The following is a 26,592-nucleotide window of genomic DNA, read 5'->3' on the forward strand; positions in this document are numbered from 1 at the left end:
TGCTGTAACAACAAGAGACAGTACAACAGCTCGTACAGCAAATGAGCCTCTTATCAGATCAAGCAAACATGCCTGCAACAGTGCAGGAAAACCTGGAGCAAGAAGCTCAACAAGAAGAAGGAGAGGACTGAGAAATAGACTTTGAGAATAAACTAGAAGAATATACTAGTAATCTTATAGACACAAATATATGGACTGGCAGAGTAATCACTCAATTCATGAAGATCTTGAAAACAGTAAAGAAGTCTATAATCCTGGCCAGGGTCAGCAACTATCTAGCATGAAGCAAAGCCATTCTAAAGATAGCTTGTCAAGTGAATACTGAGAAGATTATTCTGAAAAGACAAGAGATCTCACTACAGCCAGAGAACTTGAAGATTTCACAATATTGGAATATTCAGAATAAATGACTACATGATCTAATTAATAGTATAATATCTGCACAAGCCAGAGAACACTTTAAGAAATCAGATAGTCTTAGTGCTTACAAACTCTAGAAAGCTGTAAGAACAGTCTTTCAAGAGAGATCTGAGATACAGTAGGAAAGCCTATTAACAGAGTTAGTGAGAATAATATTATAGTCTGCTGGCTCAGAAAAAAATTATATAGAGAGATTTCTAGCAATCTGTAGAGAATTTAAGAGATTAGAGTTTAAACAACTGGACCACACCCTATATAATATTTTGAAGATGAATATTATATCTTAATAGAGAGAGTTTATACAGAACCAATTTAATATAGCATGCCAGAGTAGAATAAATCTACTGGAGAAGAATTTGAAAGATCTATTGAAGAATATTCTTTACTGAATTCTTAAGAAAGACCAGAAGAAAGATGATAGATTTATAAGATTAAATATAAATGTAACAACAAGCTTGAATTCTCAAAGATCTTATAAGAATATAAACTCTGAATTCAATTTAGAGAAGAGCTTACTGCAAAACTAGAACTACTATACCTGTAGTAAATCTGGCCACTTAGCTAAATTCTACAGATCTAACAAGAATATAAAGTTTAATAAGTCTAAGAAAGACTCTAAGAGCAAAAGCAAGAAAGCAATAACAGTTATAATAAACAAGATCTATTTGATTTATGAAGCAATCTTTTCTATAAGAGAAGCCTGCAAATTCACAAACAGATGAATTCTTGATTCTGGAGCTGGATTTCATGTGACCTTATGTATAGATTTAGTTCAAATGAACCCAAAGAGCCATGCAACACAACTGCTTATAGCAAATGGTTTGAAATCAGTCATCAGAGAATTTGGCACAGCCAGCATTTAAACTGACAATAGTGAATTGAGCATTAGAGAGATTAGAATTATGTCTGACCTCCAGATTAATCTTATAAGCTTTGAGAAGCTTATATGGAATAGCTTTACAGTGGAACAGCTTTATATCAATGAAGAATACATCTTTCTACTAGAATCAGAAGATAAAATACAGAACTTTGAAGCTGTACTTAATAAAGATAATGTAGTGGGGATTCTGGTACCATATTAGGACAAAGGTTGTTCTGGTCTGAGGCGCAAAAACCCCCCCAGCTACTATCTCTGAGCTATATAAACCACCTATAGCCCCTGCATCTTGCTCAATACCTTTGTGCACCTTTGTACTTTTCCACACACTCATTTTTTATTGCTAGTTTGGTTATTAGTTAGAGAATATGAAGATCTCTTGTTCATGAAGCTTGCCACTGTTCCTCATTAGAGCTGCCTGTGTTAGTACAGGCTCTTTAGTACTATTATTTCTTATGAGCTTAGGCATCTGTTAAGGCATGCTTCTCTGTTCTTACTACTCAGCCATTACCATCCTTACTATGTTGTGATTTTTCATCCTTCTTGCACTCTCACCATCTCAACCAACTTGCCTACTTTGACAAGGCATCCCATTGTACCCTGCTTCATTTGGTGACCAAGCTGAGACCTGAAGATGATGATGTGGTGATTTGGTGGCTGCCAAGAAAGAAAAACAAATTCTGAGACACATGAAGCAATACACTATTTCAAGGTAAGATCTTATGGACTAGGAATACAGTACTAATCAGGTTTTTGTTTAGGAACAAGGTTAGGGAGCTTAGATTTGAATGGCTCTTATCTAAAGCTTGCCTGATAAATAGGTTTTTTGAAAAGATATTGAATCATTGAGAAACAACAGAACATACTGTGTGACATGACCAAAGATCAAGAAATCAAGAAATCAGAATCAGAATCAACTATGGTTGAAGGTACTACAGGATCATATGTGACTATGTCACAAGATGAGAACAGGAGAATTGTGGTTCACTCCCACATTCCTATGCCTTCCTCTGGCACGGCAAATGCATCTTGGTTTGATGGCAGAGATGCTATCTTGTTTATTGAAAGGTTTTATCAAATGTGCAAGGATCATGGGGTAATTGACTCTAAGAACATTATCAAACAGTTGGCTAGGTACTGTGTTACATGGATTGGAGAATGGATGAAGACCTTAGAAGGCTACAAGGAAGATAATTGAGAAGTATTCTCTAAAGAGATTATTCATGAATTTTGTGATCAGGACATTACTTACAAGATTCACTGTCAGAATTATCTTTAAGCAATTACAAAGAAACTGTGTGCTTGGGATAGCAACATTTGTGCCTATGTTCAAGAATACACTACTATTGCCAGTACAGTACAAGTCAATGGAAGGCTTGATGAATTCACTAAGGTGTCTTGGTTTCTTCAGAGGCTGCCTGAGAAGCTCTGGAATAAGGTTATTGACAAGGCAAAGCTCAATCTTTCAGACAATATGTCACCTATTGATTTTAGGAAGGTTGTTTGAGTGACCATGGATTTGATCAACCAGTATGAAGGGAATAAGAAGGTCTTTGAAGAAGATGAAATGAAGCAGAAGGAAATGGAGAAGCTTGATGAGCAATATCAATTAGCTAACAAATCTTCTACAGTTGAGGCTCCAAAGAAAACAGCTAGTTCTGTGAAGACTGAAGAATCTGAATTGAAATCCAAAGCCAAGAGCTCTGAGAGCATCAATATTAAAGCTGCAATTGAAAAGATGACTAATGAGTTTACAAATTTGATATTGGCCATGAGAGTACAGTCAAATCAGATACAAGGGAATTCTAATCAGTACTATATGCTGCAGAGAGAAGGGCCTCCAAAACCCATATCAAATTATACAACAAATGTGACTACTAATTCTGCAACAGTACAAGAGAACACCCAACCACAATTAGTTAATTCTTATGTGGCTTGAAACAGTTCACCAATGACAAGCTATTGTCCTAGTGGCTGAGAAGAAGCTCAAACTGGAGGAATTTTGACATGTTCCTCATGCTTTTACTGTGGAAAATCTGGATACTGTCAATCTCAGTGTTACAAATACCAATCTGATGTGAATAACAGGTTCTGTCATATTAATGATGAAGGGAACTTGTGCATGGGTTCCCCTGGTCAAAACTATTGAGTTGTCACTCCTAAACCTGGAATACTGAACATGTATATTGTATGGTCTATGGGAGAGGATGAATGGGCAATTCCAGAGTTAACAAGCCCTAAAAAGAAGACCAATCAGTAAGAAGAGACATCTCCAGCAAATTCAACCAGTGTGAAGGTCCAAGCAGGATGACTTGCATATCTAATGTCTGATGGAGAATCTGATTCAGATAAGAAATATGAACCACTGGAAGAAAGAACATCAGTTAATGTTGGAACTGTTAGAGAAGCTAAGAACAGTCAAAAAGCTAAGATTACAACACTTCATACTCAGTGTACTGGACAATTTATTACCTACCAGAATAATCAAGCTAGTGTTGATGATGATATCATGGAAGATGTTGAACTGATCAATCAGAAGAAGCCTGAAATTCAGAACAAGACTGTGGAGAAACAAAGACCAAGATATTCTGCAACAGATTGTTTATCCTCTCAGATCTGTGATTCAACAGATGCCAATGAATTAATGGGTTGAATTCTCAATAGGAAGGTCAAAGTGTCAGTCAAGAAGCTTATAGATGTATTGCTGAAGCTTTATTGAGTGTTCTTTGGATCAGGTTGGAATAACAGTACTAGCAAAAGCCATGCAAAGATTGAAGTCTCTGAACTGGTTCAGCCTGAGCTAAAGATCAATTCCAGTCAACTTACATCAAAGCCCATGGTACCAAAATCCAAAACAGCATATGAAATGTGTTTGTTATATGCACCAGTCACTATAAACCAACAAGAATTAATGGTGTTGATTGATACTGGTTCAGAAATCAATTTGTTGTCTCAGAAGTATGCTGAAATGTTGAATCTGCTGATGGAAAATAAGCTGCAAGTGACCATGATTGTTCAAACAGGAGAAGTTGCTTCTTTTTACACATTTTGTGATGAAGTGCCTGTTCAGATCAGAGACATTATTACCTATACCTCTTTCCTTATATTCAAGAGAGGGGATCAGCAACTTATTCTTGAAAGATCTTGGCAATTTGCTGCCTGTTAGGGATGCAACACCTCAGATGACAGAGAAGTGAACTGTGAAATTTATAACAAGAAATGAATGTGTCATCTAGTTTTTGAAGGCTTTAAGCCAAGCTCAAGCAATATGAGATATGCAACTGATAAATTGAACAGTGATTATTTAAACAATTCAACAGGTATTTAATCAGGTGGGTGCCCGTGGATACAAGGCCTGATGAGGATAAAGAAAATGCAATGAAGATGATGGATATAAGAATTAATGATGAGAAGGTTGAAGGTCAGGAGGTTGAAAAGAATAGAGAAGTTGGAAGTGTTGGCAGCAGTACTGGCATTGATGACTATAGTGATAAGAAGAAACATAGTTCTGGCAATGGTGAATTCAAAAGCATGCTAAGTCTAATTGGATTGACCAGCACACTGGTGAATCAAATGAACCAATCAGAGGACAAGAATAATTTTGCATCAGGAGTTTGGATTTTCTGTTCTTCACTTCCCAATCCAGACAGCATTACAGCTCACTGTGAACATTACACATGTGATATTAATTCCAGCTTAATTCAAAAACCTATTTCACAAAGTGCTTGATCAATTTACACATCTCTGAACAAAAATCATGATTTTGTCATGAAGAAATCATGTCAAGTTGACATTTTCAATAGTGGCTGGGACATCAGGCCATCTTCTTCAGAAGTCTGGAGAGTGTGCACTGCTTATAAGTGGAAAGCTGATAAGATAAGGCTGTTAGCACCTGGAAAATCTGATGGAAGCAAACTGGAAGGCCTAGATAATTGAGTGGATGTTTGTTTGGATAAGTATTATCCTGAGAAGAAACACATTGTGTTTAATTGTAAATTTGATGACCACATTAGGCCTAGAATCACATCTTTTCCTGTTGGAGAATGGCTAACAAATGAGAGAATTAAGAAGCTCAAAATTGGATTTGAACTAACAAGTCAGGAGAAGAAATTTTTCATATCAGTTCTTTATAAACATGAAGGGGTGTTGGCATGGTCATTCAAAGATTTATGTGGCATTCATCCTGAATGCTTGCCTCCACAGATTATTAAGACAGAGTCTCATGAAGCTTGGCAGACTAAGACTTACCAAATTCCTTGTGCTCTACATAATAAGCTAATTAAAATCATTCAGGACAGGTTAGAAGCTAAAACATTGGAGCCTTGCCATGGTTCATATATCAACCCCTATTTTCTGGTCACAAAGAAACAGAAAGGCAAATATTGTTTAGTTGATGCAGCACATATGTATAACAAAGTTACTATTCAAGATGCTTTTATTCCTTCTAATGTTGATGAATATGCTGAAGACTTCAGCAGACTTGTTATGGCTAGCTTATGTGACTTGTTCTCTGGATATGATAATTTTCCATTAGCTGAAGAGAGCAGGAATATGACAGCCATTGCAACCCCTATTGGACTCTTTTGCCATACAACTTTAGTTCAAGGGGCAACAAATTTGCCAGCTCAAGCCCAACACAGGATAATGAAGATTATATGAGAAGTTTTTCCAGAGATTGCTTGAGTCTTTATGGATGACCTTGGAGTAAAGGGATCACATGTCAAAGATGAAACTGAAGTCCTCCCAGAAATAAGAAGATTTGTTTATGACTATCTGCAGAACCTGGACTATGTTCTATGGCTTGTTGAAATCTCTGGAGCTAGGATCTCTGGTGCCAAATCTCAATTCTGCATGTCTGGAGTCAATGTCATTGGATGGATCTGTGACTATAATGGAAGACAACCTGAGAAAACTAAGATGGCTAAAATTGCAAATTGGCCTACTCCTACAAGTGTTACAGAATTACAAGAATTTCTAGGGCTTGCTGGATATTTCTGAATACTTATAGAGCATTACAGTTGGATAACTGAACCTTTACATTATCTGCTTTGACAAAATGTTATATGGTCATGGACTGAAGAGCAAAATGACATCTTTATGCTTTTGAAGGAAAAGTTATGTTCATTCCCTATCATTCTTCCAATCAATTATGGACAAGATCCTTTGCTTATCACTGTGGCTGTTGATGCCAGTGAATTAGGATGGGGAGAATGCATTATTCAGGAGCAACAAGGGGCTTGACATCCCGCACAATATGAATCTGGAGTATGAAATGATTCAGAGAAAACATATGATGCTGGCAAATGAGAATGCAGAGCTGTTTTGAAAGCCTTCAAGAAATTCTGATATCATATCTATGGAGTACCCTTTACCTTGGAAATTGATGCAAAAACTCTTGTCACCCAACTTAATAGAACTGCTACAGATGTTTCAGAAGCTTTGGTTACTAATTGGATAGCTTGGATATGTCTTTTTGACTTTACTGTTAAACATGTTCCTGGGATGAAACACACAGCTGCTGATGGACTGTCTTGCTGAGGACTAGGTACTGGGAAACAACCTGAATCTGAAGAAGATGAAGATCTGTTTGCCTTTATAGATTCTATAAGAGTTTTAGCTGGCTGAGCTCTCAATAGTGAAGACCTTAGGATACTGAACTCCACATATTCAGAAGAATTGGAGAAAATTGCATGATACCTAACTACTCTATCAAAACCATTGGGCATGGAAGGAAAAGAGTACACAAGATTCCAAAAGAAAGCAATTAAATATGTGGTGGAGGCTGATTAACTATTTAGACAAGCAGGATCTGGTGTGCCTCTAAGATGTGTTGTGGACAACAAAGAACAACACAAACAAATTTTACACATAATGCATGACAAATTTGGCCATAAAGAATGAGAGGGAACATACTCTATCTTACAAGCTTGATACTGGTGGTCAGGAATGTATAAAGATATGTCTGCTTATGTGAAGTACTGTTCTCAATGTCAACAAAGAGATTTACAAAGGTTAAGTGAAGAGCTTCATTCTACCTGGGCTCCTATCTGTTGGAAGAAAGTTGGAGTAGATATCAAATACATGTCTTCCTGTTGAGGATGAAATTATTTGGTTGTTGCAAGATGTGACTTCACTGGATGGGTGGAAGCTAGAGTATTGAAGAAGACAACAGCTGAAGCTGTGGCCAAATTTCTTTATGAGAATATCATCTGTTGATGGGGCCTGCCTGTCAAATTTGTTATGGATGGAGGACCAGAGAATAAGAATGTTGTGAAGACCTTACTGAAGAAATTCAACATCAAACACATTGTTATTTTGCCCTATAATCCTCCTGTAAATGGTATGGTGGAAGTTGATCATAAGTCTTTAGCTGATGGATTAGCTAAAGCCACCAATAGTACTGGAAGGGATTGGATTAAACATCTTCCTGTGATTCTGATGGCAGATTGAATGACAACTAAGACTAGTACTGGTATCTCCCCTTATAGATTGCTAATAGGCCAGGAGGCAGTTCTTCCAGTTGAACTTGAGATTTCCACTTGGCAAACAATTCCATGGCAAAATGTCTGAATGACTGAAGACCTTCTTCTGATGTGTGCATGCCAAATTGAATGATGAGATGAGAATGTTCTGGAAGCAGCACATCATCAGCTCCAAATGTGTGCTAAGAATAAGAAATACTTTAATGATACCCATAATATTTGGACCAACCCTCTTCAACCTGGAGACCTTGTCTTGCTTCACAATACCAAAGAAGAACAGAATATGTCTAGAAACAACACCCTGTACTTTTGATGGCTAGAACCCTATAGAGTTAAGTCTGCCAATCAAGAACTAGATTTCTATCATCTTGAAGAGTTAGACAGCACTGAAATCAAAGAATCTATTGCAGAAAGCAGATTAAAGAAGTATCTTATGAGATCTGAAATGGAGCAGCTCAGTGATAGCCCAGCAGATTCAGATGAAGAGATGGAGAATGTTCCTCAAAAATATGCTACAAGAAGCCAGTCTAATATTCTCTCTAGCAGTTCCTTGGATATTAGCTCCTTGAATAGGGGGGATGACCAAGGTCAGAGTGAGAGCAAAAATGAAAATGATCAAGGAGAAATGCAGCAAATGCAATTACCAACTGTTATACCAGATGACTGGAGCTTTGCTGTTGTTATACCTCCACAAGATGTTTAATTTGTTGTGTTTTGTTTGCAAAAGTGAAGTTTTTGCTTGATTATTTGGGAAGTTTCTCTTTCTTTGTTATTTGCAGAAGCCTTTACTTTTTCTGAATTTTTCAGAAGATATTTAAAGACTGATTTTTCTTTTCTGAAGCTTCTACTGTCTTTTACATTCAAGCTTGATTCTTTTTACAGATTTAATATTTTCAACACTTCTTCTTGTCTTCTATTCTGTTATTCTGACATTTGCAATTCTTTTTGGATTACTGATATTCTTCAAAATGGCTGGATAAAGCAACTTGCCTCCTCTAGCCCCTGCACCTGAAAACCAAGGCCTGGTTGTTACCAGAGACAGTGGAGTCAACCTGGATGGCCATTTCTTCAATAACCTAACAGCAGCTATGGAATATATTAATAATCAAGCTCCACACCATTGCTATGGCCTACAGATTGAGCTAATGAACACACTGATGCAAGTGACTGACATGGTTACTGACTTAGTGGCCCATTTCTATCAATATGTTGAAAGATCCAGAGCTTGACAACATGTTACACACACTAATTTTGAAGCTGATTTCCATGATGCTCAAAAGATTACCCTGGATGTTGAATGATGTCACATTGATATGCAAAAGATCAAGAATAGACTTGTCACTACATGAGGTATTGACAGAATTGATGCCATATGGTCAAAAGTGAAGAGCCTGTGGGCAGCACAAAAGCTTTGCCATATTCTAAATGTCTACAAGGATTGGGATAAGTTCACTAATAATATTAACAGTGCAGTGCTCTGAAGACTAGATACTACAGGGGCTGGACATCACTGGAGCTTAGCTATATTGCCAGGCAATTATACTACAGCTGATAAAGAAGTTGACTGTGTATGTGAACTTCCTTCAAGAGATGCCCTACACCAACAGGGTCTTACCATTGACAACTATGATCTTCTACAGCTGTTGGCTCTTCCACAGTTATCTAGCTCCCAATGTTCAATTCAGGATATTGCTAGAAGCTCTTCCACTGCAAGCAGCCCCCAAGGTCTACTGGAAGGACTGCAGTCTCCAAGATCATCAAGAGATATTCCAATGAGTGGAATATCTATGCCACATAGCCACAATGTGTTGGGAGCCTCTATATATAGCACAATGTTGATTAGATCACATGGATTTGAAACTGGCCAATCACAGCTGCCATTTGGATTCACCAGTGTGCTGGCCAATCCATCCAGCCAATCAGAAGCTCTGAAGTGCTGCAGTGAAAGAATTGCAGTCATGTTGGCACACCAAACCCTCCAAGACTTAGATGATGATGATGAGTCTGTTATTTCTTCTGAAAGTGATAAAGAGATATCTTGACACAAGCATGAAGAATCTGTCATGATAGTATGCTCTGGTACTTGCTGTTGCTGTGAATTTAAACAGCAACTCCTACAAAAGATAAAGAGTATTAAAATGTGTTCAGAATTGAAGCTTATTCACATCCTGAAGCAATTAGAAAAGGCATTTAGTGATAAGAAAGCTGATATCTATCTATGCTATGACCATGCAAAACTAATAGCTTCAAAACTTGGGTTGCAGACTCGCACACTTAATAGGGAGGAGCTTCTCAACCATTTGGCTCACATCCATAGGAATTGTTGTAACATTAGCTCAGTCAAGATCAATGACAGCACCTACCTCTGGTTCCATTTGACAAATAGACCAGCTAGAGCTGAAGATACTTTAGGCATTTATAAATTTAAACATCAGCCAATTATCCCTCTGATCACAAACATGAGAATGTTTGACTTTAACTGATACATGTGGATCACTGGAGTTAACAAGTTCACCACCAGCAATCTTCAGAAGGAATGGGAGACCACTGAATCTGTTATTATTCTCCAGCTAATGCACTGGTGGAATGATAGGTTACAAGACACCACCACCACAGTACTCACTCAGATCAATAGTGAATATGATATGTACTACCATCATCAGTGAATGATGGGAGGTCACAACAATTATGGATGGTTGAGAACAATGTACCACAGTATCAGCCAACAACTCATGTGCCAGGACCCTGTGTACTATCTATAGTATGTGCTGACAAGACCCAACCACACTTGAAAATTAATCTCCTATCCATATTATATCAAGTATGCTAAGCCAGGGGATAAAACTGGATTTTGCCATATTAATGTTAATATTCCAGATGCTATTACTACTGGAAGGGGTGTTAACATGATACAAGAATCCTTGACCTTAATGGCAGAAGAGCCTGGTGACTGTACAGAAATCTTGCCAGAAATACATAACCATCTAGAGGATTGATGAGGACTAGTTGAAGAATGAGGCTTATCTACTGATGGCTATGTTCACCACATTAAGGATACAATGTATACCAAAGATGACAAAAGAAAATTTGGTATTAGATGGACTGACATCATTTGCAAATCTGGTGATGTCCAAATTACAAGCCCTCTGCTGCCCCATGGAGCTCATGGTCCATGCAAAAAGGTCCAGTGTACTATGCTACCCTGGTATGTGGCAATCCAGGAGGACCATGAACATCTTGAAGTCAATAAAGCTGGTACCTGGTCACAGCTCTCTGCTGCATATAGAGATCTAGTTCCAGGGCCATCATCATCTTCCAGCTATTCAAACCATTACACATCAGTTTCATATTAATTCCCTACTGCTATTCAATTGCAAGGCTTAGGAGCTATATTGGATGCCTTGGTAGACTGAATTAAGTGGGACAACTCTATGGTGATTGAGGAGCTTGATACCCTCTTTGGACCAGAAGAGAAGAAGGCTCAGAACTTCATTAATAACTGGCATCTAAAGGCCACACAAATTGCTTTGGATGCCATTGTCAAGACATATCAAATTGAAAAGAAAGCTTTTGGTAACAAATCCTATTGGCATTGCATGCACAACAACATTGACCCAGTGTCAGTTTGACCTTCTTCTCCTCCCAAGAACTTGGTGAAAGAAGAGGATCATGATGATCACTATTAGAGATTGCTGCTGTCACTCTCTTTATTCTTATTTCCTATCTCTTTTCTTACCAGATTGTTACTAATTCTTAGTCTCTTATTTTCTTTACTAAATTGCCTTTGTTTTGTTTCATATGTTGCCTGTTGTCAGGGGATGCCAACAGTGAAAGCCAGGAGGAAATGTAGTGGGGATTCCAGTACCATATTAGGACAAAGGTTGTTCCAGTCTGAGGTGCAAAAACCCCTCCAGCTACTATCTCTGAGCTATATAAACCACCCATAGCTCCTGCATCTTGCTCAATACCTTCATGCATCTTTGTACTTTTCCACACACTCATTCTTTATTGCTAGTTTGGTTATTAGTTAGAGAATATGAAGATCTCTTGTTCATGAAGCTTGCCACTGTTCCTCATTAGAGCTGTCTGTATTAGTACAGGCTCTTTAGTACTATTATTCCTTATGAGCTTAGGCATCTGTTAAGGCATGCTTCTCTGTTCTTACTACTCGGCCATTACCATCCTTACTATATTGTGATTTTTCATCCTTCTTGCGCTCTCACCATCTCAACCAACTCGCCTACTTTGACAAGGCATCCCATTGTACCCTGCTTCAATAATATTCTAGTTCTGTAAATGTCTAGAATATGCAATTTACTGGCATATGTGTTTCCAGTATCTATAAAACTTCTAGAGCTCTGCTATATAACAGCAACCCTAGAGAATAAAGATGATGTGCTTTTGGCACTGAATCATCTGGCAAAGATGCCAGAAATCAAGAAGAATATGATGACCAATTGACACAAATGCTGAAGGCATCTGAACACTCATGATATAGCTATTTTAGCTAGAGATCCAAGAATAGTAATGTGAATAAAGAGAGTGAAGAAGCTAGAGTTCTGTAAAATTTGTGCTAAAGCTAAGCAAGCTTGCAATCTATTCAAATCTAGAACATGCTCTGCAAAGTCTGGAGCTAAAATTTTTATTAATATTACAGGTGGCAGCTGTATTCTATTTACAGACTCTGATTCTTCAAGCTATAGCAGAGTGAAGTATTTCCTACTTATAATAAATGATGCCACATAATACAGGTGAATCTATCTCCTGAAGAAGTGGGTAGAAGCTCCAGAAATTCTGAAGAACTGAATCAACATGATTGAAGCATTTACTGAATGAAAGATTGATACTATACTGTCTGATAGAGCTTCTGAATTAATGAGCTAACAACTGGCTGAATTCTACAGAAGCAAGAGTATATAAAAGAAGATTATATGCTCATATATATCTTAACAAGATAAAATGAGTGAATGAGAAATACAACTTCTTTATGAATGTACAAGAAGTGTACTTATAGATTCAGAGCTATCTAATAAGTTATGGGGTAAAGCTCTCACCACAGTTTTCATAATGATAAATCTATTGTCTACCTCAGTATTTCTATATGAATGCAGGAGCATGAAGCTGTTGACACTCTTTAAAGCCTGAATAGGTCACCAACTCCATTGCAGATAGATTTATAGATGGAGACATGATGCCTACATAAAGATTTTGAATGAATTCTTGAAGCTCCAATCTAGATTCAAGAAGATTAAATTTATAGAATATTGTGGCATGCACATCTACAGGCTTTGAAACCCAGAAATGAACAGTATAATAATCTTGTGAGATGTTATATTTGATGAGAAATTGAATCAAATCTCTATGAATTCACTAACTGAAGCTGAATATATTGAACTTCTGGAGAAGTATAATTACATAGATTCATTGAACAGCTGGCAACACAAGCTACTAGCTTATTTTGTAAAGAAGAAGCCAGAAATCATGAAGAAGCTTATGAATAGTGAATTAGAGGCTTTAGAGCCCACATATCTGAATGAAGAGCAAGAAATCCTCTTGAATATAACAGAAGAAAAAGAGATGAATGAAGCTGAGCTTCCAGTACTCAGCATGTATACAGATATACTAAAATTCATTGCTGAAGTCAAATGCTCTGAAAAGTGGCTTTATTAAAAGAAGACTCTAGATATTGAAGTCTTCAAACTACAAGAGAAAGATATCTGGATTCTAGTTGAGAAGAAATCTGAAATGCAGATTCTCTCTGGCAAATGAATATTTGATAGAAAGCTCAACAATACAGGTGGTATAATATAATTCAAAGCCTGTTGGGTTGTATGTGGATTTGAACAGCAAGAAGATGTTCACTACAAGAAAATCTATACAGTAGTTGTCAGTAAATCTACAATAAGAGTTTTCTTTGCTATTTCAACAGTTAAGAACTGAAAGATCAGAGTCTTTAACTTTGTGACAGTCTTTCTAAATAGCACTCTTCCAGAGAATGAATGTATATATGTTCAACTATCTACTGGATTTAAGTACAGGTGGAGTAATCTAGTAGGGCTCTTATACCAAAAACTTTATAAATTAAAGCAAGCTGCTAGACTCTGGTATCAAGCAGCTACTGACTATCTGAAATCTCTAGAATTCCAGATCTCTTCATGTAATGTGGGCCTACTCTACTACAAGAGAAAGTAAATCTATCTAACTCTATATATTGATAACTGCTGTATAATGGGACTCAATGAAGCTGAAACAGAATAGCTTATTGAGAAGCTTCAGAAATGCTTTAAGATTAAGAAGATTATAGAGCAAGACTGTTATCTAGATATGCAGATTCAAAAGCAGCTAAATAAAGATCTTTTTATGAATCAGAAACAGTATATTGAGGATCTACTAAGTAAATATAGAATGAAAGACTATAAATCTTTCAAAACACTAATGAAGAAAGAAATAAGCATTGAATTTGTGCCAGATCAGATTTTTAAAAATGGAGTTGATGAGCAGATCATGTCTATGAATTACAGAAAAGGCCTGGACTCCCTATAGTTTCTAGTTATATGTATGAGGCTGGATATTGCATTTGCAGTCAATTATCTGGTGACATTCAACAGCAGGCCCAATAAAAAGAGCTGGATGATGTTCAAGCAGATTCTATACTACCTCAAGAGCATAAAATCAAAAGAAATAGTCTTTAAAAGAAATATGAATTCTGACTGGGCTGGAGCTGATCCTGTGTACAAATTCACCAGCAGCTATATTATTATCATGAACAGAGCTTTAATATTGTGGAGATTACAGCATCAGACATCTGTCTTGAAATCTATAACTGAAGTGGAGTATTTGACAGCTAGTGAAGCTGCTTGTGAACTGGTTTAAATCAATAACCTGTTAATAGATGCTGGAGTAATTAGTGAAAGCTCAGCAAGGCTAAGAAGCTTAAAATTAAGTATTGACAACAAGGGAGCTGTTGACTTAGCCAAAGCTGAAGCTATAATATGAAGAGCATGCCATATTAAGATCTGGCACCATATGCTAAGAGACTGGGTGCAAAAGAATGAAATCTCAATTAAGCATGTTAGAAATAATGCAAATAAAGCTGATGGGCTTACAAAGACTCTTGCAATGAATCTCTACACTTAATTCATGAGCATGATAGAGGTGACAGGTTAATACAGGAAAATATGAAGGTTTATCAGTAAAGCTGGTGAAAATATCTATTACAGCAAACAGAGCTAAGCCTAAAGAAGAAATAAATCTGGATTTTGTAATTAATTTTTATTGCAGATTTGAGAGATTTGGAAGCTTTGAATCTTTGTGGCTCTTGCTTGCTGCTGGAGCTTGTTGCATAGGGGGGTGTTAGATAATCCAACTAGCACCTCGCTCACGTGACCCACATAGATTAGCTGAGATTCCCCTTTAGGTAGCTTAGTGAATGACAAGCATATGAGTCCTCCATCACAATCAATGGTGCCTTTAATGTTGAAAAATGATACATGTTCCGGTCCGGGCTTTTCCTATTTTCCCAGTTTCCTTTTTGCCTTGTTCCACTCCAAAACACCATTTCATGAGATCAAAATAAAATGCAATAAATTTCTCAGAGGAACACACCCTTATCCACAACTATTGGTACATAAGTGAACGATAAAACCAAAAGCAGAAAAGTCCCTTTTTTCCCGTATGGTGTCGGGAACACCACGTACTCAATCCGGTCCCCACAACCACTTCACTTGGTAGCTGCTATCAGGCACTGTTGCGCTTTAGTGCCGACTTTGTAACGTCATTCAAAGCTGCAGTCGAGCTTAGGATTGCCGAAGACAGTGATCTCTGGGAGAGGATACTTTAGGCAGAATATGCTGGCCTCGAGGAACCCAAACCAAGTAGTGAAACCGTGGCCTTGCACCGCATGGCAAGCTCTAGTGCTTGGGATTTTAGGCTATGGTCCGGACGGCTACCTTGGGAAGCGTGGAAAAGTGTTATCGCAGCTTCGAGCTGCTGGCTGGCTTCCTTGGTCGAGAGTTGTGAGAGAACCCTTGTGTTCTCTAGCCAAATTGGGGATGTGTCTACTATCTGGGTATGGGTCAGTAAATAAGAGGGAATAAGGGAATGTATAACGGCAGGATACGTAAGAAGGTTAAAGGAAAAGTATGCATAGGACACATACCGTCGACATCGACATCTTCGCGGAGGAAAGAAAATAATACCATAATAAAAGCTACTTGACCTTCTATAGACCAAGTTGATACGAACAATAAAGTATACAAGTAGTTTAAAAACGACTTGAGAGCTATATCGGGAGTGGTGAAGATAGAGACGGAGATAAGGCCATTATGGGTGTCTAACGATGCTTTTACACCCCCGATGCATGAGAATTGGATTTGCTCAGTTTTACATCAAGTTGACAGAATATACTTTCCCCAAACTGTAATGGGTCTTTTCTGGAAAAGTGGGATCATTATTTCTTCAGTGGACAGTTGTTATAAGGGAGATAGATCGAGAAAGTGACCAAAATTTGACATCAAAGTGATGTCAATTAAAGCAGTTCTTGTCCCCTCAAGCTATCCGTTTCCTCAAAAGGGGTAAGGAGCCGCTAAGTCATCAGGGCGTTAAAGAGGCGATGGCTCAATCCGCGAGAGAGAGCTGGGGTACAAGCGAGAAGCTTTGGTCGAACGGGAGCACCAAACGCTCTAGCCGGGCTAATGAGACATAGGGTGACGGAATCGAATCGAGTGAGCAAATCTCAAATCAAAACCAAAATAGAAGGTCGAACCAGATTCTGATATCTATTAACCGAATGCATTACTCATATATATTTTCGCTTAGCCCAACCCATTGCCTCACATGTTATGAGGCCCTCAAATGACAATGGAAAAAGGTTTTATGCAAGGGGAATCATAATGCAAACATGTAAATTAATAACCTATGGCTCTGTCCAATCCACTTGCTCTGTCACTGGCTCCGACCCATTTTTGGAGTAGGTCACTCTGAGGCGTAATCGGAGTTTACCTGGTAGTGCCTGTAGTAGGATTATTGAGAATTAGCAAATCAAGCTGCGTACACATAGAGATATTTGAGAATCGACAAGACGTACGTTGCTCGTCGCAGCTGCCACCTTCATTACTTGAGAGCCTTCTTCTCCACCGTCTAGTTCTGCTTTATTAATGGCCGTAAGCTGAAGCTTTTGCGACTTTGGTACAGCCGCTTGGAGTCCAACACCAGTGAAACGGTCCAAATGTGACGTGTTGCGGAATTTAGCGAGAATCTGCGCTGCAGAAGAACTGTTCCTCTGAACTTGAAGAGATAATGTAAGGTCGTTTTTGTTAAATGCAGTATGGATTGGTGCGCCAGAGACAGGAGGCGGGTTTTGGGAAGGCTGTGACCTGGTAGCTGCTAATACACTAGATGGCACCGAAGTTTGTGGCTGCGGCATTGGAGAACCTCCGTTAGACGAGCCGAAGAGGTCCATAATTGCATTGATGTTAGAGGATTGATTCGATGGCGGCGGTGGTGACTGACTGGTAGACGTGCCACCACCTAAAATGTCGGCCAACAAGTCCGCTGTATTTTGAGACCCATTAACAGTCTTGCTCGTATCCGTGGCCGGAACATCAGAGCCACCCATAAGATCGAGAAGCATGTCCTGTTCGGATGGTTTTGCTGGCTTTTTGGATTTATCTTTCAGCACCCTGCTCTGTCGTTTGTTTGTAGAGGGACCCAAAACTCGCTGTTCTTCCCGTATCTCCGGAGGCGGCATTTTCTCAAATACGCCACGCCTGATTTGATCGTATCCAAAAAGGTTCGTGTACTCCACAGCTCTTTGCTGGATCTCAACGCTGAGATCAGCGGTTCTGCTGCTCAGGAATCTGCGAATCCGTTCGATTTGAGCTGGGTCTGTCATCCTCGTCGATAATTTCATTGCAGAGGTGACAATGTATTCAGTAACGATTTGGGACGCGTATGTGCTGTTCAAAATGTTCATGAAGAGGTCTACAATATCGCTCTCCTTCACTTCTGTCACCAAGTCCTCTTCCTCATATTGACCACCACGGAGGAGGGCATCACCATATTCTCCGATAACCCACGACGCAGCCAGGGTAAGGCCCTCCTGTGATATATCTTCCTTAAGCGCAGCATAGAGCTTCTGCACGGAATACGTTTGTAGCTCGGGGGTTGTTGCAATGAGACGGACAAAGGAAGAGAGTATCTGTTCTTTGACGTAATTTCCAGCAAGTTTCAGCACACGGAGCATTGTATCAACATGCCAACGTTTATTTGGCGCAAATCTGTCAGCTGCTATCCCAATCTGAGTTGTCATAACTGGTTTGAATTCGGTATCGGCAACTTCCAAGAATGCCAAGAGTTCACGAACAAGAACCCGGACGTTTCCTTCGTTGATAAGGGTGAAACTGAGGTCGAGTGCACGCCGTCGTATACTGATATCGGCATCTCGTAAACATTCAAGGATGGTATTGCGGTGTCTTTGAACGGCATTGGGTTCTACAGCGACAACCTTGATCAATGTGTTCAAAGCCACATACCGAATATTGTTATCCTTATTGGCCAGAAATTTCCCAAGGATATTCACGCCCAGAACGCGGAGACCAGAGTCAGCTTCTATGTCTAGAATAGTCAATACTGTCTCATATAAGATAGAATTGCCCACGTTCTTGCTCGAGTCAGTATTAGTCGCGACCTGTGCCAGAATATCATTGATAAGCTCGCTTATGGCAGCGTCGCCTCTGCCCAGTACTCGGAGCAAACGGAGGATTTTGATTTGCAAGAATGGATCCGTAATTCCATAAACATCATGCTCCGGGGTGTATCCTGAGGTTGTCAAGCCTTTTAGCGTCCTCACTAGACCGGGAGCTAAGGGTCGGAATTGTTCTATGATCTCCCCGCCACCTTCCGCCTCATCTTGTTCACAGAAGTCAATGGCAAGGGTAAGACCGCACAACAAGACACCATGGTTTCTATCGGAAAGGAGGACTTTCGCCTTTTCGATAAAATGTTCCTGCAGATCGGGTACTTTTCGACAGATGCGCATTGCACAGAGGGCAGCTTTTCGGCGGATATATGGGTTGGCAGTGGATATGAGAGACTCGATTTCCGGGAACAGGTCTCTAGACATTTCAATCGAAGCAATATTTCCTAGGGTACAGAGGGCGAGTCCAACTACGTATTGGTTCGAATGGTTTAAGTCACTGTGAGCTCGGTCAGCAATGTGAGTAGAAAAGGGGTATAGAGAGGGGCCAACTTTTTCAAGGAATTAGTGACCAATGTCAGAACCTCTTGGTTCTCATCCAGCAGAAGCATTGTTCCCAAATACCCTAATCGTTTGTCCGCAAAGCGCGGCGACGCAAGAAGTTTGAGGCATTCTATCTGGCCGAAATGCGTCCGCTCGCCCAGCGTGAAAAGATAGAGTAATTTTGCTACATTGTTCCTCCTTTTGTGTCCATTAGCGGTGTATTTACCGCGGGGGGGTCCTATGGAACAACCCACCTAACATTGGAATCCGTGTACTCATCCCTGAAGCTGGCACGGATTGCTGCACTCTCTTTTTGTACCACTGCCCGCTCATCGGCAATTGTTTTCGATGCACGCACGTTTCGGATAAATTGTTTGACTTGAAAAATTGATCAGTTGATAGGACTCTCGGGCCTTCGATTCGCAGAGGAACTCACGGGAGGTCATGACGGTCGTAAGTAGCCCCGGCGGGGCTCCAGGTAACAGGCTTAACGTCCAGGGGAATTCTGAATCTCCACAACACGTGGAGATTGGGGGTCTGACCGATGGCTGCTTGGAAAACTGAACCCTCGCAGTCAAAAGATCACAGCGTCTGATCGCCTGCCCAAAGAGACATTCAAACCCGGCCCTTTGAGATGCTGCTGGCGACTTGTTCTTAGGTAAGATGGGGAGTCGACGCCAAGACGGGGGCTGATCTAACTATAAACGGAATGGGTGGTAGCGTCAACAGCTAGCGTGGTTTCCAGTCGGCGTATCGGAGGTAATCGGCCTTTACCTTATGTAAGAATGATGAAGATGCCGGATTTAGCTGGAGCTGAAAACGTCGACAAGACGCTGAAAACCTGCAGAACTATCTCTTCTGCATATAGCTCGCTCTTCGATGGGGATGCCCGCTAGGATTTGTGTTGTCATTGTTCGCACAATCCGGGTCAATGGTATTCATACTTGACGCACGCCGTCCGCCAATATGCCATCTGCGCTGGCCAACGGAAGTGATACCCATGTCCTGCGCGCTCGTGCATTGCGAGCTGCAGAACAGCTAGATCGATATTTGCCGAGCCAATCGAGTCAGGAAAAGTTGTCGTCGGCTCCTTCGAGGTGAGAGCCATCAATATCGTTGTCATCTATCCGCTCCGATCGTGCTAATTCAAGAGCAGCGGACTCTCAACGCCGGTTGCCGATGATGCGCCGCCTTCCGTACAGTCCATATCATCCGCAAGGAAGCAAGTCCGTGCCCAGGCGAAGACACGATTATTCTACAATATTGACTATCAGCCCCGTTTGTCGCACTTTGATCCGAACTCTGACAACCAGAACTTTCGGGGCTTCTTTGTTCTGTTCTGGATCAGCCTAGCTATCATGGTTATCACGACGGTGTTGCGCAACGTGAAGGATACGGGATATCCGCTGCGGATGCAGGTTTGGCTGCTGTTTTCGGCCAATGTCTTCCAACTGGCGCTCTGTGATCTTGCTATGGTCGTAAGCACTGGCGTGACTTTGCCGTTGCATCGTGCCATCAGCTCGAGCAAGGGGTGGCTCCGGTGGAATCAATATGGGATCGTCGTTCAGAGCTCTTTCCAGCTTGTCTGGTTGACCATTTGGGTCGCGTAAGAGTCCATGTCAAGGCGAGTCGGTGTGCAAGTCCGCTAATCAATTCCTCTCGCACAGGTTACCTTTCATGTTGGATTGGACGTGGACCGCCCAAGTTTACCTTACCCTGCATACATTGACGCTTTTGATGAAAATGCACTCATATGCCTTCTACAACGGCCATTTGAGTGAGACCCAACGACGCCTTTCGTCGCTAGATAAGCCAGACTCGGATTCCCTGTCCGCAGCTATCCGATATCCGAAGTCCCCCATCCGAGCCGCCGAAGAGAACTCCGAGATAGGGGTGTCAAACGACAAGCGAGACTGTAAGCAACCCGTATCCAAACTTCGCTCAGACCTCGCGACGGAGCTCACCTCACCCCTTGGTCATGTGACATACCCGCAAAATCTCACCTGGTGGAACTATATCGATTTCCTATTATGCCCAACCCTCTGTTATGAGTTAGAATACCCACGGACCAAAAAAACGCAATGGACAAGAGTCCTAGTAAAAGCGTTGGCTGTGTTTGGTTGTATTTTCTTATTGACCTTGACAACCGAAGAGTTCATTGTGCCTGTCCTGAATGACTCTGCATATCGACTACACCGAGCAGATAGCTGGTGTGAGAAAAGTCTTGTCCTTGCTGAGACGATCAGCATGCTTCTGTTTCCCTTCATGGTTACATTCCTCCTCGTTTTTCTTGTGATTTTCGAATATGTCTTAGGGGCATTCGCCGAGATAACACGGTTTGCGGACCGTCGATTCTACTCCGACTGGTGGAATTCCTGCGATTGGTGAGTTTGGTTTTCGCTGATGTGGAGAGCTCTCAAACCACTGATTGGTGTCTTCCTTAGGTTGGAATTTTCCCGGGAATGGAACATTCCCGTCCATCACTTCCTTCGACGCCATGTTTATTTTTCCTCTTTGACGCGATTTTCGAATTCGGGAGCTATGTTTATAACATTCCTTGTAAGCTCGATTGGGCATGAGTTAGTCATGGGATGCATTACGAAGAAACTCCGCGGGTACGGGTTTCTTGCAATGATGCTCCAGCTGCCTATTGTTGCAGCGCAGCGATCAAAATTCGTCAAGGGACGAAGGACATTCAATGTAATGCTCCCCATGTAAAACTTGAAACGGGTGCTGACCAGTTTCAATCTAGAATGTCTGCTTTTGGATCTCCATGATTCTCGGCCTATCAATGGTACGTGAATTCGCCCCTATCCACGACCTTTTCTTATACATTCCACTAACAGGCCTAATCACATAGATGTGTGCACTCTATGTACTTGTATAACATATGCTTTCATAGTATGGATTGCTTTAGGAGAGGGACACGCTCTATACCGCAGGTAACGCCTTTGGTTGAAAGCTGTGTTATTTGCTTTTCGCATTGGGACAGTGATTGATTTGGGTAAATGATATATATATATATATTTAGGCTCATTCTGCGACATTTCTGAACTTGCTGGGTTCATGCGACTGCATTTGTTTGGTGCATTTATTTAGTAATTATGTACGATGTTAGTTGGTCAGCTCGTCTTATTGTTAACTAGTTAACTAGTTAGCTGGATGAGGCCATCGCAAAGTGGCCATCAAATTTCAAGGCGCTCCGTTACGAGTAATCCATCAAAGTGCTAACCTTGCCACTCCGTTCCCATGCAGCTTTCTAGCTATTTAAAGTCTTTCCAGTACCACAAACCCATTGAAAGACACCAGCCAAGCCAATCCTAGCACTCCCGCTTGTCCGGACGTCTAGAGTTCACTCGGCCTCCTCCTCTATGCTCCCAAACTATTTTTCCACGATAATCCATGTGGCTCGTCGTGGTTTACCCAGTTGGTTCCTTTCGTCGACCTGCAAGATCCTCGGCATATACTAGACTATCTTTGACGACCCATAGGACCGGGCGACAGCTTTCCCCGCATCCGACAATAACACAGTCTTGAACTGTATCTGGACAGCTAAATGGTAACACAGAGCTTAGAAAAATGGGCTATTTAACCCGAGGTTGATGCAATGACCACCGTGGAGGTGGAACACTTAATGTTTACCCACCGCTGTTTAACCAGCTTGGAACGGGACATATCCTGGGCCCCGTTCAACCTTCCTTGGGGTGAAAGACACTCCCGCTTTCATTCAGCTCATTTCATACTCGAACAGTGACCTGAGGGTTTCTTTCTGTTTCCTTCCTTTTCTTGTGCGCAAACACTATTCAAGCTTCACGCTCGAATATCCAGTCAAAAATGGGCAAAACACTCTCCCCCGAGGGTAAAACGGCCATTCGCTCTGCAATCGATGAAGCATGCAAAGACCAAATTCAAGGTCTTCCAAATGTGTCCTTTGTTGTGGTCAATAAAGATGGGCAAGAGATCTTCACCCATTCCGCCGGCACACGCGGAGCTGGCCAAAATGAGCCCGTTACGCCCGATTCGGTTTATTGGATCGCATCATTCACCAAGATGATCACAGGTGTGGCCTGTATGCAGCTTGTGGAACAGGGAAAATTGGCCCTGGACGATGCAGAGCTCGTGGAGAAGGTTTGCCCAGAATTGAAGGATGTCCAGGTTCTACAGAAAGATGGAACCCTGGTGCCGAAAACGAAGGGAATCACGCTGAGGATGCTGCTTTCGCACACTGGTTAGAATTTATATCTCTCTGTGTAATTAGTTACCACAACGTCGAGTGCTGATCACAATTTTGTAGCTGGATTTGGGTACACCTTTTTCCAAGAGAGGCTACGGGACTATAAGGGCCAGGGCTTTGATGAGTTCTCCGGTAGAATTGATGATTTCAAGCAACCGCTCGTCCATCAGCCTGGAGAAACCTGGGAATATGGCGTATGCAACCCATGATTCTGCAAGGCTAGAACATATTGTCGAAAAGGAGCAGATACTGACTAGTTATTTAGATCAATATTGACTGGGCCGGCATCATGGTTGAACGGGTATCCAATGTATCTCTCAGCGAGTACTTTGAAAAGAACATTTTCGAACCGCTGGGGTTGAAGAATATCGGATTCTTCCCATGCGAAGATATGAAGAAAAGACTTGTTTCTATGACCCAGCGCGCCCCCGACGGCGCTCTTAGTCACCGCAAACACCCCAATATTCGGCCACTGACCAGTACAAGCGAGGAGGATAAGAAATCTATCTTCAACAGCGGCGGAGGGGGATGCTTTGCTACTCCGCGAGATTACGCCCGTAAGTTTCTCTATCAAAGGTGTCTCGACATATTCTGGACACTAAGCCAAACGCCTCTCCCTAGAAATCCTCGCTATGCTCTTAAACAACGGCGTCTCGCCAACAACAGGCAAGCAACTCCTCTCCCAGTCCACTGTCGATACCATGTTCCAAGACCAAATTCCCCACATGCCAGATTTTGGCCGGGCCGGAATCGCCACGGCGAATCCAGAGCTCAGCAATCCCTGTCCAGACCTCTATCCGATCCCAGACGGCGCGCCGCAGGGATGGGGTCTCACTTGGATGATCACACCAAGTCCTACAGGCAGGACAGCAACCAGCGCATTCTGGGCGGGAATCGCGAACTGTTTCTGGTGGTGTGATCGCGAGAAGGAGGTGGCAGGCGTGATAGCAACTCAGATCTTGCCATTTGCAGATCCAAAGTTGATATCATTGTGGGTAAACGTGGAGGCAGCGGTTTACAATTCACTGGCATGATTTGCTTTCTGACACTATCAGTCCGGGCCATACATATGTAATGACTTAATGAAGTATTTGCGGGTAACTTCTAATCGAGAAACCAAGACGGCTTCTAGCTACATGTATTTGAAGAGTGCCACCGCCCAACGCCTTTGAGTCCTAATCTGAACATAGAAATATGTATGCTGACAATCGCCAACTCCCAGGACGTCACCAAAATGCGAGTCCCGAACCTCATAGAATCGCTATTATCCTATGAAAATCAAGTCATAAAAAAAGTGGAACGAATCACCGAAAACTATACTTGTATATCAGGTTCCATTGAGCCGAGGGAATTACCCATTCGGCCGTCACGGAGAGTGCTTAGGAGATCGCTTCTCGCGTATATATCTAGACGCTGAAAAACAAAGATCGAAGAAAAAGTACAATGATACTCCGGTTTCCCCCTTGGGTATAATTTATATGTGCTCGATTGGCTCCTCGGGAAGCAGGCTCTCGTGGGCTTCCCCAGGCGATCTCTTAGGAAGACAAGCCTTCAATGGTGGACGGACAATGTCGTTGAACAAGAAGGTGCCATATACCAGCATCGCAAACCCCACAACTTGTAGCCATTTGAAAGATTCCCATCCAAGTCCAAGTGACACAAGCCAGATGAATAGTGTACGGGACGTGTCAATTGTACTGCGCGAAGTTGCCGAGACAGACCGGGTAACACTTAGACCAAAATAATTGAAACCACTATAGAGAGAATATATCAGAAACGGTAATTAAAATGTCAAATGTTTCAAGGGGGAACCGATCGTACCCAATGCTGATCATGATCAAAAGGCTAGAAAAAGCGACTGTTTTGTTATTTGTCATATTTCTCCACCCTTCAGCAGCATCGAAATACCCATATCTGCCGTGCTCTGTTCGGCCAATGGCGAGATGTAAGACACCCATGCCAACTGTAGTCACCACGGCACCAAAAATGCCCTCCCAACCGACAACCTTTAATGGATTCATGGCATATCTTTCAAGAATCCATTCTTCTAAAACAAACTGAGTGGCAGTGAAAATCTGAGCTCCGGCAATTAAGAGCACGCCAACGATTACCTTTACAGCTTCAGGAGATTTGGCGGTTGCATGAAGCTCTTGGGCGGCTCGGGACATAAGCTGGACGAGATCCTTGGGGGAGGCTTCCATAGGTTCATGGTGATCTCTAAAAATTGCACCAGCGAGACCCACGAGGCCGACACCAAAGACAACGCAAACCAGAGCCATCCACTGATACATATATAGTCTTCGTCGAAGAAACAATACGCTGAACAGACCGACAAATAGAACGAGCGCTCCACGTGTCATCTGATAAATGCTTGCCACTACAAAGAGCAAGCCAACGTTCATAAGAGTTGTACCGGATATGTCACAGCATGCAGGGGCAGCGAGCAGGAAGATTTTCATGCCTCGCAGCTTGGTTCGGGAATCATCATGATCATTCGACTTCGCAACATCGTCGTGAGCTGATATATCTTCTTCGGCATCATCATCATATGGAGGCAGGTCGCCCGACCCATCGCCAACCGGCTCGTATCCTCCCGCAATCAAAGGTGCTGAGGAACCTCCCCAACGCGGCCTAACATGACGATTCCACATATTGATGCCAAACAAAACAAGCCAGCAGCCCATTTCCCCGATAAACATCTGTAATCTACATAGTAAAAGGAGAATCGTTAGCCTCGCATATTCTGCTTCGAAGAGTGCATTGATAACCAGTCTGAGATCCTTGCATACGTCTGAAGCACAGGTTGCTCAAAAACAACCCGGTTTTTGGGATCCGGATCATCACAGTTTCGCACACACTGCATGTCCTGATATTTTGTAAGAAGTGTATTGCACACCCCAGTAACCAGCATCATGGTGACCAGGACGGGAATCATCGCCTTGGGCGCCATCTTTGCTGAGGGTTAATCAGAACGTCTCCAAGGAAATTCAGGAGACAGACGCAGGTATTGGTATAAAAGATATGTTCAGAAATAAGTTAATGGGCATGTGGTTGGCTTTGAGACAAAGCCGGACGTTGAGTTAGCAGTTACAACTCCATTGCGTTGGGGATTTGCCGAGAGGAAGATGAAGTCAGTTAGCAGGCGGTAGAAGATGTCATGTGGTGGAGCTATCTGATTTAAGTTAACTAGTTTAGTTACTTACGGAGTAAGTTAGTGAACTAGTTACGGAGTACTCCGTACTCTGGAGTTAGTTACATAACTAGCTAATTAACTTAGTGAATGTACTTCCTGGCGAACTTGATCATCTTGAATTCGATCTCCATATATGACTAATCAGTC

The 26,592-nt window shown here is 41.5% G+C and overlaps 4 protein-coding genes across 4 annotated transcripts; 2 read left to right on the forward strand and 2 right to left on the reverse strand.

The window, feature by feature from the left end:
* Positions 1-16,467: 16,467 nt before the first annotated feature.
* On the reverse strand, positions 16,468-19,618 carry CIMG_03838 (AP-1 complex subunit gamma-1). The gene is made up of 5 exons (XM_001244396.2): positions 19,455-19,618; positions 19,273-19,396; positions 19,028-19,216; positions 16,865-18,974; positions 16,468-16,789 (listed from the first exon to the last, which is right to left on the reverse strand). The coding sequence occupies exons 1-5, from the start codon at positions 19,462-19,464 to the stop codon at positions 16,694-16,696; spliced, it is 2,529 nt and encodes an 842-aa protein (XP_001244397.1). The 5' UTR covers positions 19,465-19,618; the 3' UTR covers positions 16,468-16,693.
* A 282-nt stretch (positions 19,619-19,900) lies between these two features.
* CIMG_03839 (sterol O-acyltransferase) lies at positions 19,901-22,136 on the forward strand. Its single transcript, XM_001244397.2, has 6 exons — positions 19,901-20,115; positions 20,175-20,624; positions 20,686-21,402; positions 21,463-21,718; positions 21,771-21,812; positions 21,879-22,136. Exons 1-6 carry the CDS (start codon positions 19,985-19,987, stop codon positions 21,903-21,905), a joined length of 1,623 nt encoding a protein of 540 aa, XP_001244398.2. The 5' UTR covers positions 19,901-19,984; the 3' UTR covers positions 21,906-22,136.
* Positions 22,137-22,623: 487 nt separating this feature from the next.
* Positions 22,624-24,388, forward strand: CIMG_03840 (beta-lactamase). The gene is made up of 4 exons (XM_001244398.2): positions 22,624-23,246; positions 23,313-23,446; positions 23,518-23,809; positions 23,874-24,388. The coding sequence occupies exons 1-4, from the start codon at positions 22,853-22,855 to the stop codon at positions 24,284-24,286; spliced, it is 1,233 nt and encodes a 410-aa protein (XP_001244399.1). The 5' UTR covers positions 22,624-22,852; the 3' UTR covers positions 24,287-24,388.
* Positions 24,360-26,363, reverse strand: CIMG_03841 (uncharacterized protein). Its single transcript, XM_001244399.2, has 3 exons — positions 26,042-26,363; positions 25,074-25,958; positions 24,360-25,006 (listed from the first exon to the last, which is right to left on the reverse strand). The coding sequence occupies exons 1-3, from the start codon at positions 26,200-26,202 to the stop codon at positions 24,727-24,729; spliced, it is 1,326 nt and encodes a 441-aa protein (XP_001244400.2). The 5' UTR covers positions 26,203-26,363; the 3' UTR covers positions 24,360-24,726.
* Positions 26,364-26,592: the final 229 nt, after the last annotated feature.

The sequence above is a fragment of the Coccidioides immitis genome, assembly GCF_000149335.2.
Source record: "Coccidioides immitis RS genomic scaffold supercont3.6, whole genome shotgun sequence".
NCBI lineage: Eukaryota > Fungi > Ascomycota > Eurotiomycetes > Onygenales > Onygenaceae > Coccidioides > Coccidioides immitis.

Excerpts from the sequence above, each read along its gene's own strand:
- CIMG_03838 (XM_001244396.2), bottom strand. Across the intron at positions 18,975-19,027 it reads GTCACTAATTCCTTGAAAAA|TGACTTAAACCATTCGAACC; the intron begins GTTGGCCCCTCT and ends CCGAGCTCACAG. Across the intron at positions 16,790-16,864 it reads TGGCAGCTGCGACGAGCAAC|GCACTACCAGGTAAACTCCG; the intron begins GTACGTCTTGTC and ends ATCCTACTACAG.
- CIMG_03839 (XM_001244397.2), top strand. The coding sequence starts at position 19,985 with ATGCCATCTGCGCTGGCCAACGGAAGTGATACCCATGTCCTGCGCGCT. Across the intron at positions 21,719-21,770 it reads AGGGACGAAGGACATTCAAT|AATGTCTGCTTTTGGATCTC; the intron begins GTAATGCTCCCC and ends GTTTCAATCTAG. Across the intron at positions 21,813-21,878 it reads TGATTCTCGGCCTATCAATG|ATGTGTGCACTCTATGTACT; the intron begins GTACGTGAATTC and ends CTAATCACATAG.
- CIMG_03840 (XM_001244398.2), top strand. The coding sequence starts at position 22,853 with ATGGGCAAAACACTCTCCCCCGAGGGTAAAACGGCCATTCGCTCTGCA. Across the intron at positions 23,247-23,312 it reads GATGCTGCTTTCGCACACTG|CTGGATTTGGGTACACCTTT; the intron begins GTTAGAATTTAT and ends ACAATTTTGTAG. Across the intron at positions 23,447-23,517 it reads GAGAAACCTGGGAATATGGC|ATCAATATTGACTGGGCCGG; the intron begins GTATGCAACCCA and ends CTAGTTATTTAG.
- CIMG_03841 (XM_001244399.2), bottom strand. The coding sequence starts at position 26,202 with ATGGCGCCCAAGGCGATGATTCCCGTCCTGGTCACCATGATGCTGGTT. Across the intron at positions 25,959-26,041 it reads GAGCAACCTGTGCTTCAGAC|ATTACAGATGTTTATCGGGG; the intron begins GTATGCAAGGAT and ends TTTACTATGTAG. Across the intron at positions 25,007-25,073 it reads TTGATCATGATCAGCATTGG|TGGTTTCAATTATTTTGGTC; the intron begins GTACGATCGGTT and ends TTCTCTCTATAG.